This window comes from Ptychodera flava, chromosome 12, assembly GCF_041260155.1.
Source record: "Ptychodera flava strain L36383 chromosome 12, AS_Pfla_20210202, whole genome shotgun sequence".
NCBI lineage: Eukaryota > Metazoa > Hemichordata > Enteropneusta > Ptychoderidae > Ptychodera > Ptychodera flava.
The window spans coordinates 15509715-15524869 of record NC_091939.1 but is presented as its reverse complement, the minus strand read 5'-3'; the positions used below and the strand labels follow the sequence as shown (position 1 = coordinate 15524869).

Below are 15155 nucleotides of genomic sequence, written 5' to 3'. Positions count from 1 at the left end.
TTAATTAGCAATACAATTTTTTTTCAAAATGTCACGTGACCTTGATGATTTTTGACCTTGATTATGCATGTATATGCATAATTCAGTAACCACAAGTTCTTTACGCTTCAATTTTGATAGGATAATAGACCTTAAGATGTCACATCTTGTACCTCATTTATTATGCGCATATGTTTTTCTTGGCTGGCCAATACAGCTAGAGGTCTGATCTTTTTTCCCGATTTAGAACCATAACTTAGACATGCCTCTTGTTTCAAATTGGGAACAATGACATAGACCTATGTGTCCATAGATCTGAACATATACACTCCAGTGATACTTCATAATGACCCCATTTCCTGCCCCATCAAGACTAATACTCCTATTACAAGTGGGGACTATGTCATTGTCAATGACTTGTCAATTAAATTTTGGTCAGGAATAAAGTTCATTGGTACTGTAAACACTGCATATACTACAAAATGCATTGTGCTGTTGAGGCTGATAATTTGCTTTTCAACATAACTTAAGATAGAATACGTCTCAGGGACAGATATTCAGACTCTCGAACTTTTACAATTCTTTTCTGATTTACCACTTGTGGGGGTTCATTTTAAAGCTCTTGGTGTAAGAAAACTTTTCACTGGCTCAGGTTTTCGAAATTTGAAAATTTTATTTTTGTCCTCAGAGGATGGCGGCAATTTTAAATTTTTAAATATCAGTAAATCTTGGATATTTGTTTCTCTGGTACCAAAATTTGCATGGTGACCCCTCATTTTTATTGCTGTGTTTGAAAAAGAATGGTCGAAAGATTCCGTAAGGAAAGTGTGAACAAAAGTTTAAGTCTTTCACTTTCGAGGCGCATACTACTTTCAAAGGCCTGTAATGCTAACTTTTGATGATTTTTTCATTACTTTTTATTTTATACGTCATTTTTAAGTTGTTATTCTACTGCCAAAAGAATGCTGAAAATATCCATTATTTAGCTTGTCAACAGAGCACATATATGTGTAAAATGCACTGTTATTGTTTACATTTGAATTCTAGTCCAGACCAGAATTCAATTGTCAACAATAACAACACAGTTACACAAGTACAGGCTGAGTTGACAAGCTGAATACTGTGTACATCAACTTGCCTTTGGGAATAGAACAAGAAATTATGGTTGATATAAAAAAAGTGAAAAAATCATCAAAAGTTAGCATTACTGGCCCTTTTATAAGGAGAAGAACACAAAACTGTGTTTTCAGATGATTTACAAATCAGCAGGGGTGACACACAATGTAAAACATGCAATACATTGTTAACAAATAATTTGTAGTCCATACTGAAATGCAATTGCGGACTTTAAGAGTGGTCATTATACACACGATACACACAGGCTGTGTTGTAGATTTGAAGACTAGATTGAGTGGATGATTTAGGAGGGAAAACAAGGAACTCCCATTTTGTAAAACTGATAAAATGATGTAAAGTGCAGAAAGCACTCGAGGTTATGGAACAATCAGAAATTGTACCACAAAATGAAAGTGTCACAAAGTCTTTTATGGCTACCAGTGTACTATTTTTTATTCAGTAAACCAGGTCGATGGTTTTTCAAAGTACAGCATTAAAATGGTTGAACTTGCATCACAGGTAATAAATACTATAATTTTTTCATAAAATTGGGCTAAACCAAGCTCATTAGTTGTAATCATTGCACTATTTTCACAAAAGAACCAAAAATTGTTTGTACATAAAATTACTCTTATTTTACATGCACAAAAACCTTACAGACAGCAGGTTTAACTTTGTTTGATACTGCTTCACAATATTTTGAACTCTTTTTCAGAGGACCCAGTCACTCAAAATTATGCGATGAAGTCTAGATATAATGAGGGGGAATATTTCTGCTTCAGTGGCATTGCCTGGTTATTTGAAAGATGGAACTGTTTATACAATTATCCAAAACGGAAACACTGCAGTACTAAAACTTTTGATGTTCAACTGTTCAACTGCAATTGGGCACATGTATGTACATGTATGTAGGTCCATATTGCCTTAATTTGGGGAAATCTACTTGCAAACCAGACTGCCATTACTACAAAAATTGAAACCAATCAGACCTTGGCAAAAATGAAATGAGCTGTTTTTGGTCATAGTTTCCCTCACTTAACCCTTTCATCCAATGGTTTGGCCCAATCCCATTGTTATCAATGGTAAGTGCGGACCTGGGAAAGTGGGGGTGGGGGGGGGGGGCATTAACAGGTAAAAAATTCCGCTTTCATTGCTCTCTGCCCCTGCCTATGTTCAGTGAGATCAACTGTGAAATTACCGTAACAGTGAGTCACGCCCAAGACCACTTTCCAAAGTCTTTGACGTTTTCAGAATTTTGTACATTCATAGTTGAAAGAAGGATCAAGATGAACAAAAATCACAACACATTTGCATCACAAGATTAAAATGTGGAAAGTGCAGCAAATAAATAGCAAATGACAGAATGAGAGAACAAGTTTGTCATTACTATTCTTTCTGTGGAAAAAAAATGCATGGGCAGAATCAACTTCTTTTCCGTCTGGTCAACATTTAATCCCTAAACTCTACAGACATTTTGTTTGCTGAAACAGCACCGTTCATTGTACTGACTGGTGATAATTGGCAGGTAAATGGAAGGGCATGAGAAAGTGTTATGAATTTTGGTTGACATCAAACACAAAACCTTTGATATTGTATAATTACACACTAATGATGCTTAATGTGACGTCCTACAAATTCTAAACAGTATATTAAAAAATTACGGTAGGAGTACACAAAGACAATCCTGCGTGTCAAACCTGTGGTCTGATGTAAAGCACACGGAAAAATCCATTAGGATAGGCACCTATGCACACTAAATAAAATTGTATCAGCAGTGTAAAAATCGAATGGCAGACAAATGTTCAAACTATGGTAAAGAAAGGAGAGATATATCATTGACATTTTAACCTGCCACGATCGCTTTTTGTATCTTCTTTCATTAAAATGTTAGCTAAATGCGGAGTATTTATTCTAATTTAAACTAAGTTAAAATATGTGTACTTGTTGTAAAAATCTTTAAAATATCATTAAAATGCAGTGTTAAAGCCAAAATGCTTGATACAATTCATGCAGTATATGCAGAGAAATAATTGATCTGCTGTGTAAATATTGTACAAAGTACTTCACTTCAGGCACTGTGCTCGGTCCTGTGTGTTAAAGTAGAGCGCCCTCTAGTGTATGGAAAGTCTGAATTTCTATATCAGTCCTTTACAGGTTGTAGTGTATTCCAGAAGCAAATTCTTTGCCTGCCCTTTTCTACTGTGCAACTCCTGCCAACGGCAGTTTTAGAGCTACTTTTGTTTTTCTTTTTTTGGCAAGTATCTTTTACAGTGGGTAAAAAAAACCACATCTTGAAAGCTGAGCAATAAAGTTATCTGTTATATCTGTGTATCGTGTGATCAATTTGAATACATGAAAACTGTAAATAAAAGCAGCTGAATTATACATGCTGATAATATCGGAAAAAACACAATTCTTTGATACGTATTTTTGAAGAAGATGGAAAAAAAAGTGTCTGAAATTTTTTCTGTAGAAATATTGGTCTGGCTATTGTTTTTACAATGAAGCTGGTAAATGACAGGCAGGTGTGTCCTATCTACAGGTGATAAGAGTGTGAAATTTAAGGTGGGAATGATTAAGTCACATTCCATCAGGGTTTTTGGTAACTATTGGAAGATTATACACCTTGTTCCTCTTTCCTGTGATAAAACTGGACAAAAATGAGTTGCTGGTTTGATATTTTTGAGAGTGACATTTTCACGTTGCCAATGATGTCAGTCTTGCATCGGCTCATGTTTGTGCTAATGGCTTCATACTCTCACATAGTCCAAAAGTACAGTGAATATGAACGTGACTGTACCACCAGTTCTGAGGAGTGCCACTTCTGTCCACTGAGGGACACACTTGTTTATGTCCTGAGTACTAATGTGAATGAATGGCATGACAGGATTTCGAACACCCCTGTATCCAAAAATGTACCTGTCTAACTATGCAATATGGAAACAGTTCACTTGCAGGCAGGGGTGGGCAATACGTGCACACTTTTGCCTTCAGGAGTCAATCGGCTTTGGACTTGGGGTTTCTGTCGGTGAGGGCGTCGCGCTCTCAACTGTCGACCTTTTAAATGTCTTTCTAGCACTTGCAACACCGTAGGTGCGGTAAGTAGTTTTCACGAGTGGTGTGGTTACCGTTTCCGGTGTAGGTTCAGAGGAGGCCCGCCTGAAACTTTTCCGTGTCCATCCGTACACAAGGCAGTTGAGAAATCCTTGGCTTGGAGCTGTAACACCCTAGAAAAATATAGTACGAGCTATTTTGTCATAAACATAACTTTGCTGTTTAAACAGAGACAAAAATATCTGGTAGCCGACACACGAAATAGTCGCTATTCTGTTCTCTTTTGGTTAACAATGTCTATATGTACTAAAATATAACATTAAATTTTAGACACATTAAGACGTATCAAGCTGAATTTATGTAGAATAAATTATTTCACAGTCTTTCCTTAATATTTTGCATCCACTCAGTGGATAATGAAGTACAGCTTGCACTGACCTTTGACCCCATCATCATAATCATGTTGAATAGAAAGCTGTCAAAAACTATGTCAAACTGAAATGGGATGAAGGTTGATGGAAACATTTTTTTCATCTTTGAAACAATTTTTCGGTGACCAAATCAAATCAAGGCTTGAACTGTTCACCTGTATGAGATACAGTGGAAAATTTTCCTGGATTGGTAGTTCGTGATCGCCACGTACAAGTCGAGTGACTGCAATGGTGAGAGCTGAGGAAAAGAGAAAGAAAACATCATGAATTACGATGAATCTCCTTCCACTATGATATAAACATATGCACATTCCATCACCTGCTATGTGTAAACGGAGTATCATACAGTATGTAAGCTTAATGGCACTGTGATTGTTTCTTTGAAGTTTTGTCTTTGCTCAAAACACTGCTTTGCCTCAAGGTATACTGTTGGGGGCATAAAAAGTGTAACTTTGATATAACACTTGGAAATACACTAATGATGTCATGATGGTATAGCTGTTAGACCCATTCTATCAGGGCCCGCCCCTCCCCCTCCCCCCCCCCCCTACCGTTTCAAAAAATTCACCCCACACTGTGTATTGCATGTGCTTGTAGCATCGCATTGACAGTGGAACGGAAGATGAAGAGGGTCTATGGATATCACTGTGGCTGTCAGTTGACTAATGACAGCTCTGGGCACCAAGCAGGGTGGAACAAGCATATCAAGGCCATCCTCTGAGGAAAGGTGGAGTTTGATGAATAGGAATTTGCTAAAAACTTTACAGAAAATGGTATAATGGATTAAAGATTGCTAAGACTGACTTGAACAGCTTCCTAAGTAATATTGTACATTCAATCACATAAACAGAAAAAACGGGATGAGTCTTGTGTAAGGACAACTTGTTATGTTGTTGTAGCAGATAACACAGTTATATTTTGCTCAAAGTCACTTTTTTGCAAAGATTCGTCCAATTTTCATTGCTTTGTCAACCCAAGATTAAAACACTGGTTGGGTTGAGTGGTAACATGTACCAAACAGTTTTAACAGGTCAATTGTTTGAATTATTTGTAGCATATAAATTTATGTGGTTTTGTCTTAAGGCAGTGTTTGACATGGCCAGCATTGCACTTGTAAAGATTTTGAGGAAAACAAGATAATTGTGAAATGGACCGAGTTTGAGTCGGCTGGGCCTGGCGAATGGACATTCTTTTCTCTCTCGCATTACAATCCCAGCTTCATTGTTTGTATTTCAAGTTAAGCAGCAATGACTTCCTGGTGAGAGTAACACTTACACAGGCAGAGAGATAAAAATATGGCATACCTGGAAGCCAACAGAACATGAAGACAAGGATGTAGAGTGTTATCCTGTGTCTTGCATTGAAGAGCGCCTCCCTCTGACGGTCAGTCCACACTGAAAATAATCATGCACAAATTAGTATTTTTCATTCAGGAAATTTGAGTCAACAACTTATCCTAATTGAAAAAAAGACAAAATACCACATATGCAATGGAAGATATTTTTATCTCCAATTTTATCAAAATTCAATCTGGTCATTGCAAACTATACATTCTGAACCATACTCCAAAACAAACAAATTGTCTTTGGCAAGTGTAATAACAAAAATAGCATCATGAACTATGAAGGCGTGACTCATCCAATACTTTCTTTGAGCCTCTTCTGTACCATAGATTAGCTAAAGTTCCGCTGCATTCTTGACAAGCGTTATGTATATCACAGAACTGTTTGAAAATTGTGAAAAAATTGCAAGAACAAAATTATCTTGAAATGGCATCCATAAGGGAAGTTGCCGGAGCAATAACTTACCATTTTGGCTAAGCAATACTTATACACTTTTGGCTAAGCAATTGCTTATACACTCTGTACGAAGGCCCGTATAATATCTACATTTTAAGGAAAAAAAAAGGAATGGTGAAATTATTGCATTATTCAGAAATAAAATATCAAATTTCACTAAAAGTTCAAATTTCAGAGAAGACATATCTTGAACAACGCAATTCTACACAAGTCATTTGTCACTGACGTCAATATTTTCAAAAAAAGTTACAGGACTTTATGAAGTTTATGAGTGACTGAAATTGTTACCAATACTATGATATTATATATTATTGCCCAAATATGGGACTATGTGCCCGAGGGTAGGTGACCATTTGCCTGACGTAAGGAGGGCAGATGGTCTCCTGCCTCGAGGGTACATAGTCCCATGATTAGGTTATAATGTTTTTATTACATGCCTCTCTGACATAAATTTTCTCTTCAAATTTTTTTGTTTACGTACAAATGACAATTATATGCTTTATCTGTTGAAAAAATAGATTGTTTTTCATCATCAAATGGCGCATTGATATATTTAAATAACTGTTATTTGGTTTATCAATTTTATAATTTTGTAAAAAAAGTATTTCGAAAGTAAAAGATGTAATTTGATCATTTTTTAATCCTGAAGTTGTCAAGTTGAAAATAATTTCGGTTCACTTTCAGTCCAATGATGACTATGCGGCCCGCTATGTCATCAACGAGTTACCATTGAATCCTATGGAGCACGCGACGTTTGATATACGAGGCATGTAAATAAGTTTACACTCTGACTACCAGAGCTATAAAGTTCTTTCACACATTCTGAAATTTCACAATGCTGTTTGTTTTTAATCGTGACTGAAAAATCATTTAAAGTTCACAGCTACAGCTAGGTCGCTGTTCTGCCTTCCTTACCGGTACTTATAAGATTCGTAAAACCGTCATTTTCTGCAGTTGCCATGGCAATTTACCCCTGTTCTTTGAGCACACTACAGCACATGCAAAGGCAGCCATTTCATGTTATTGTGAGATCAATTCATTGATACCATTTTAACTGTTGTCGATCATGGCATAAGAACTGTATTATTAAAGTTGATCCCTAGGGTCAAGGTCAAGGGCTGGCTCTTCCAGTTCAAATTCCACGCACAATTCTGCCAATGGCAGCGTAAGCCTAATTTAGCGAATTCTGATGATGACACCATGAGCAACGCTACACTTTAGAACAATGAAGACATAAATTTAGCGTATAAACGGGGCTGGAATTTTCCAGCAAATAAGGTAGTCATGAGGTTAAGGAGGTATGCGCCTCGGAAGTTGAAAGATTTCAACTTTTGCTTGAACTTCTTAGGCTTAGACCAATTTTTTCGATAGCAAGAGTAAAAATCAGAAGTCATCTTGCAAAGTTTGGTGCTGTTGATAAAAATTACCTCAAATTTACCAATATTGGAAAGTCAAAATGGCCACCATCCCTGTGTTTACTATTGAGATAACATTAAATTTTAACTTTAAAGGCACATGAGCTGCAAGTTTTGGCATTATTTTCATGATTTTTTATTAAGATTATGATTAGTTCATAGAAATGTTCTTACTCAAAGATGTTTGCTTAAGTATAATTATCCCCTGCGTTTTGCATTGGGAGGTTTCAGTACGACAAATAATAAACGGGTGCCGCACACAAATATGGCCGCCTCCATACAGCTACATGATAAACAGCGTACCAGTAAATGGTGCATGTACACATTTGAATCTTTACAAATACAACATGGCGCAACCCACTGAGAGGACGGGAAAGGGATTCACTGCACTTTGACAAAAATTCTCCGTTTTTTACATAACATGGCAAGATTTTGAAAATGCCAGGAAATTTAAATGAACAAAAATAAAAATAAAAAAATTTCTTGCCTATTCTGCCACGAGCAAACGTTGTTGAGACATAGTTAATGACTATATAGTTCAATTTGCAGATTGCAATGAATATCTGAGGAAATTGGAGTTACCTAAAGGGTGGACAAATTTCTCAGAGTTGCAGCTCATGGGCCTTTAACAAAACTAATCACATGTTTATTTCCTCTGAGAGCTTCAAAATGAGCCAATGCAAGTGGAAGAAAAGTACTGTGAAAATGTAAGGGTCTGAAAATCTGTCTCTGAAGTGCATTTTCCCTTAAGGAAAGAAAGTCAGGCATGACTTGAAAAAATCTGGATAGGCTGTCTCTATAAAAGGTGGAAATTTTCAGACCAGGTAGTACTAGCCTGGAAAATTCGCACCATTCCTTTTCTTTACACTTGATTTTGCATATTGCAGAGTAAAGCAACGAGAGAATCTTGTGAAAAAAATATTCGAATAAAACAATCACACAAACTATCATTTACACCATTATTAACATCCGATACCCACCATCAGTGCTATGATTGACAGAAACAGTGCTATGACGAAGATGAGCATGCCATAATTCTCCCAAAGCCAGTTACTCTCTTGGTCCTGGACAGGAAAAAACAAAGGGAACAAAACAAGAGGAAAAATTACTTAGTGATGAGCCTATACCTTGGACAGAATGTCAGCTTACAAACAACCTTGTAAGATCCCTATTATTGGATCAAACTTACTATTTGAGGCTAATTTTCATCTGTTTTTATATCAATAATTAATGTACTTCATGTGAAGGCATACAGGAAACTGACGGATTACACGGGATGTGAAAGATTATGGAGTGTATTTTCAAAGGTGTTAATGAAGGAACATACTGTTTAAATGAGATCCCATCCGACAGAGAACCTCTGACCTGCCAAAGGTATACAACGAATACTGAGTATTAACCCTTTTCAGCAACATGGTTTTGCCCAAACCCATTGATATCAATGGTGATTGTGGACCTGTTTATTAGAGATGTGGGAGGGTGGACAGGTTTAATCGACCGATCTAAGTTGACAATATCGCCACTGCAAATGAATGGAATGTTATGCGAAGTGCCATTCTTGGCACTTTTCAATGTCAATCTCTTTGTTGCATTGAAGTGATGCACGGATACTCACCCTTGTACTGCTTGGCCACTCCAACAGCAACAAGCAACTGAAAAAAAATTCACAAAAAAAATTATATACAAGCAAATACATATTTGTAAAACGGGATCCTTGTTTTCTTCAGTGAGGGGAAAGAAAAACAGGCAGAATGCAGGCTATTGGTCACTGCCATCCATGTACAGTATTTCACCAATTAAATAAACTTAGCGGCATTGAAAGTTTTAACAGCTGATTTGCATAATAGCCTCCGTCTCCCTACCCAATGCCATCCAGCCTAGAGTTCACTGAATCAAGCACAACACAACTTCGCAAACACGTAAGATTATGCATCCACAACCACACTTACATAAAGCTGTAGCATCACTGGTATAAATAACATTCAATCTAGCGAAAGGAAGGACATTGGACTAAAAAGGAAACCCGGCACGCCACATGCAGAGATCTTGATGCAATCAAGTGACAAATCAACTGACACCTTTTTGATATTTTTGGAAATGGAATAATGGAATAACTAGATATCTGTTCACACTTCAAAACCTGAAGACATACAAACACTTTTGAATCTGGTCTTGGCTGCTATGAAATTCATTTGACTCTGAGTAGACTAGAGTGAGTGAATTTCTCTTTTGCTTGAGTCACAAGGAAATTTCATTTGTCTGTTTGAAGAACACTCTCAGAGTCAGAGCTCTACAGATATTTCAAACCCCCAAATGCACAAGAAAAAAAGAAATAGCAAATCTGACAGATACTGTAAAATACTTTGTCTGATTGCAAATGAGAGTGATTGTTGTGCTGCAGAAATTCAGCATCTGGGATGAGTTCTCTTGAAGAGAGGGATAGGCAGGCACATACATTGGCTGTGTGGTGGAACTGATGTGGGCGACAAAAAGTGACAACGCTGATACAGCAAAGTACTAGCCAAATACTCTGAGGCAGTCATGAAAGCAAACTTTCTAGAAATTCACACTGCTATTCTCAATTGTTTCCACGTATTTCATTGTTTACTTAGTTCTACCATCAATTTTTCTTTGTCTCAGCATTAACTTTCTACACAGGTTGAGGGGCCCATTTTTAGCACAGGTACATAAATTGTTTTACCGCACCTGGTATGCGCATTGGCCCAATCAAAATGACACATTGGCATATTGACACACTGATATATGATCATATAGCAAATATTTTGGTATGTTTTTTGAAAATGAAATGTTGTAATTGTTGGAGCTGTACCTTGTATTGCACTCATTGTCTGTGGCATTGGTAACTTGCACATACACAATAGGTACCATCAGCGCTATTGGCAACAACCTGCAAAAATCGCAGAAACAGCTTCAAATTAGCCGTAAACTACTGAATAAACGAGTCATCATTGATGACATAGCCCCCACTTGTTAATGGGTACTTTAATTACAAGTCCTTGAAGAGGATGAAGTCCTGTTCATTAATTAGGTCTGTGATTAAAAATACTACTATACAGAGGGGGCTTAATGGCCGAGAATGAGTTCCATGGTGGTGAAAACAAAACAAATGTAGGCTGCCATCCTAATTACAAAATGTCATTAAATGAGTTAACTGGTAATTAATTGACGGGATGTTGCTGAACATTTTTGCATCCTATCATAATACTGAAAGATTATCACCTGTACCATATTTCATTAAGTTTAATGCAGTGCTTCAGTGGACATTCACCCTAGAAACAAAAATTCATTGCGTAAATGCAAATTACCATTTAATTTAAACAATACCACAAAGTGTCATTGAATTGCATTTACAACATTATGAGATGAACTTCTGTACCAAGTTTCATCAAAACCATCTTTTCAAGGACTTTTCTTGGCAATGTTCAAGAACTTGTTGAGGTACAAAAAACGATATTCCTGGTATAATTTTTATGATGTATCATGTTTTTCTACATCATTTTCTTTGTCATTTTTTAAAATATCATGACTGTTACATTTCATGATTTTTTAAAAATCATGGGTAGTTTATCAATTTTCCTTTTCACAGCCTTTCTAACACGCTGTACTGTCAGACCTTGACTGATGCTTTGACTATGCAATTTTAGCAAAAACCTTTTTAAATATTGTCAAAGTTGTTTACCTCTCACTTTGATGTGATTTTGAAGTAATGTGTTCTTGTATTGAGAGACACTAGAGACTGAATTCTACACGTCACTGCTGGGGAAAAAGTTTGGACACCAGACAGCCACGTATACACACACACACACACACACACACACCACACACACACACACACACACACACACACACACATACACACACACACACTCAGTGGCATTTGACTGCAGACAGATAAACATAGATACAGAGACAAAGTACAGAGACACAGGGGCATTTGCATCTCAGCAAGCCACAGACAGTAGAGGGGGGACTCTACTCTCTTGTAAACAAACAGGGTATACAGCTGCAATCTACAAAACGTAATTATCTTATGTTTGTGCCGAACGTCTTCTTCCAAGTTAAAACACAACCTACTATCACCTAAGTGGCATCATCAATGATTGTTTATTCTCTGTGCGGTTCAGACTTGTTAAAAAACAAACCAGGACACCACTGTGCTCCCTAATTTCATGAAGGAATTAAGCTAAATGCATGTTTCAAATATTATCATTAATTGCCATTAATGTTGTGGAGACAAGAATAGGCATTTCAATTTCCACCACTGACAAAAAGTCATACTCACAAGACAAAATTTAAAATGATTAGCATGTCACGGCAAATTAATGATGGCTATTTGGTACAATGTAATTCCAAATTCGTTCTGATGGAAGTTATGTTAACAACATCAGGAAACCTGATTTGTGAGTTCCTGTTTTTTTTTACATTGCACAATGGACGTAGAAAAAAACCCAGCCTTACCATGAAAATATGATGACAAGGCGTAATGACCACACCATGACTGCAGATTCCTGAAAAAATTGAAAAAGATCACAGGAAATACATGGTGTATCTATGTTGTGAAGGTGGCTCCGGTTGTTGATGAAATTTGAACCCATTCAAGGCGAGATATCACCATAAAATTCTGTGTTCAAATAAGAATTTCTGCCTTGTAACTTTACCAGGGATTAATGGTATTTGGCATCATTGAAAATTTCACAAAAGTTGATATGTTATTGTTTCCGTTGGAGAAAAAAGACATCCTTGATATCATGTTTCAGAGAGGGAGGGAGAAGAATGGAGAGTGATCTCATTATAGCATTTATAGCATCATGAACACAGAAAGTGAAAATGGATTTTCATCATTACAGAAGTCACTGCATTTTGCCATTTTGATGGCTGGGACATTTCAAAGTTTACTTTGACTTCCGGTGCCTTCCATCCTTGTCCGCAACTAGCAGCTGTCATAAAAAACTTCTTCAAAGCAGACCTTACACACAGGTATATCGCATGTACAGAGGATACAAGAATGCAGCGAACATTTACAGCTCACTTCCAAAAAGTACCACGACGCTAAATCCATGATTAATTTACAGTGTAGGTGAGCCGTATTGTGAAGGCTATTTTCAAGACGGCTGCCAGTCTATGTCAAGCTTGAAGTCATCAATGGTTGTTGCGATTTCAGGTAAATTTTCAGCAAAATTGAGGTAAAATTTCAAAGCAACCAAGCAATCAAATTGCGATGATTTCTGTAGTATCATTGTCATCTTGCTTCGTGTCAGAAGTACTGCTGTATTCAAACATTGCTTTTCTGTTGATTTTCACTGGAGTTGCGGTAACCTTCAAAATTTGTGTCTTATCACCACGTTTGTATTGGCAAAATCTACTCACCATAAGGGGTCGAAGGTTATTGGACCTGTTCTGTCGATCTTTTGTTCTCACGTAAACATTTAAAGCATAATTTACTGTTAAGAAAAATGTTACTAAGTGAAAAGCCTGAAAGAAAAAGAAAGATAAGAAAATGTTCACCAAAAAGCTACAAAAAACAGATTTTCCTACTATTTTATACCGATGTGTCTTTCTCAAAAGTTGGCTCCGTAACTTTTATACGTACAAGAATTTGAGCAGTCTTGGTTTAGTTTTGAAAGTTTAACAAACAATAATGAGAAAATTGCCCAAAATAACAATAGAAACTGAATCAAAACATCATCTTATATTACGTACACAGTACAAGTGAGTGCATTATAATTCAGGCTCCAGATGCAATTGATCATGAGGGTTTATAAATAAGTAAAGGAATGAAGTCCCACTCTTTTTTAACCTTTTTCAATCATTTTGTTTTCCATGTGAAAAGTAGTTTGTGCTGTTCAACCTTTTGAAGCATGCTGAAATACTGGTCCAGTGCACAACCTCAACTCTTCCTTGCCACCGGACAAGATTAAAACATTCAGAGAAACATTTTACAGTCTCTACCAAAAAATCAAGTTCAGAAATTAAAGTGTACAACTGTCATCATGCATGGCTGGGTGAACATATGCTGTTAAAAAAGTTTAGACCCCACACACGCCAAGTTTAGGCTATGCAAACTGTGTACTGTATCAGTGATGATATATTACCATAAAGAATTTGTATTGACATGTTTGTAGTTCAAAAATCCGTCAGCAGTTTAAACCTCAAAAACTTCATTCCCATAACTCTGTGGAAGTTCATATCATACAGTAATTTCTTCCTCAGATTTTTCCCACTTACTATCTGTCACATAGGCAGGGGGTGGGATGGTCGGGTTTGAAGTCTAGAATAATGGGTTTTCCTTGCCTTGCACATGTCTCTAAAATGGTCCTCAAGTGATGTTACTATTTCACATGTGCATGTAATCTAATGTATGCACCAAATAGTTTGGAGAGGAAGGAAAAAGACTTTTGTTATTTATCTGTATCACTGCTAGGCAGAACTTCTAACTTCATTGAATTTGGCTCGCATCAATCACGAGCTGTACACGTAGATCGGAATTGTAAACCTTGCAACATTCAAAACAAACAGGAATATAACGACGATTATCTCACCTCTGCAATTGCTTGAAGATACATACAAAAGTCGTTCATTTCACCACTCATTGTTCTCTCCGTAACAAGAGCACTGACCACCCAGCATGTTGCTAAGCAAAGGTCAGCTATTGCAAGATGAAACAAAGGCCTAACCTGAACAGAGAGAGAGAGAGAGAGAGAGAGAGAGAGAGAGAGAGAGAGAGAGAGAGAGAGAAAGAGAGAGACTTTATTTTCTCTGTCTCAATTCTTTTTAACTCAATTTCTGATACAATCCTATGATACACACTCTTATTCATGTACAGTGCTTTTGCTTGTCATTTGAGTTTGGAGTTTCATTGTTTAGCACACACAGATTTCTTGATTGTGACATGCAAGTTGTTTTACTCTGACACACAACATCAAAGGATATGAAGAATACCGCACGTTCTCTTATCGTGCCAAATGTTTCAAAATAAAAACACTGTAGTAGAGCTTTTACCTCTTGCAAAAGTGACAGTTGCAGTACAGAATTTTTTTCTGATTCAGGCGTATGATTGGCTCAAAACCTTGAAGCCGTGTCAATCAGTGGAGGTAGCTCACAGCGTGTGCTACCTCGATGGTCAACCACACCACAAGGTTCGACCATTTTGACAACAATGGGCGTCATTTGTACACTTAGGTAATTTTCTATTTGGAAAATCCAAATACAAAATTGAAGCTAGTCTGTATAGAAATAACCAAAAATACATATGTATTGAACCCAGGAACGTAGCTAAAGGCGTGTTTCTAATTCGTTAGTTGTGACTGACGGCTCATAGTTTTGATGGATTCTTATGAACT

General features: G+C 36.9%; 2 protein-coding genes across 2 annotated transcripts in view; both read right to left on the bottom strand.

The window, feature by feature from the left end:
- Positions 1 to 1521: 1521 nt before the first annotated feature.
- LOC139145144 (transmembrane protein 116-like) lies at positions 1522 to 6399 on the bottom strand. The gene is made up of 4 exons (XM_070716117.1): positions 6389 to 6399; positions 5885 to 5974; positions 4736 to 4818; positions 1522 to 4322 (listed from the first exon to the last, which is right to left on the bottom strand). The coding sequence occupies exons 2-4, from the start codon at positions 5901 to 5903 to the stop codon at positions 4086 to 4088; spliced, it is 339 nt and encodes a 112-aa protein (XP_070572218.1). The 5' UTR covers positions 5904 to 5974; positions 6389 to 6399; the 3' UTR covers positions 1522 to 4085.
- Positions 6397 to 15155, bottom strand: part of LOC139146064 (transmembrane protein 116-like) — a 58133-nt gene continuing 49374 nt past the window's right edge. Inside the window, exons 4-10 of the mRNA XM_070717512.1 lie at positions 14355 to 14489; positions 13183 to 13287; positions 12274 to 12323; positions 10625 to 10702; positions 9410 to 9446; positions 8775 to 8858; positions 6397 to 6465 (exon numbers count right to left, since the gene is read on the bottom strand). Of these exons, the coding sequence (XP_070573613.1) occupies positions 6397 to 6465; positions 8775 to 8858; positions 9410 to 9446; positions 10625 to 10702; positions 12274 to 12323; positions 13183 to 13287; positions 14355 to 14489 (558 nt within the window). The remainder of the gene's footprint in view (positions 6466 to 8774; positions 8859 to 9409; positions 9447 to 10624; positions 10703 to 12273; positions 12324 to 13182; positions 13288 to 14354; positions 14490 to 15155) is intronic.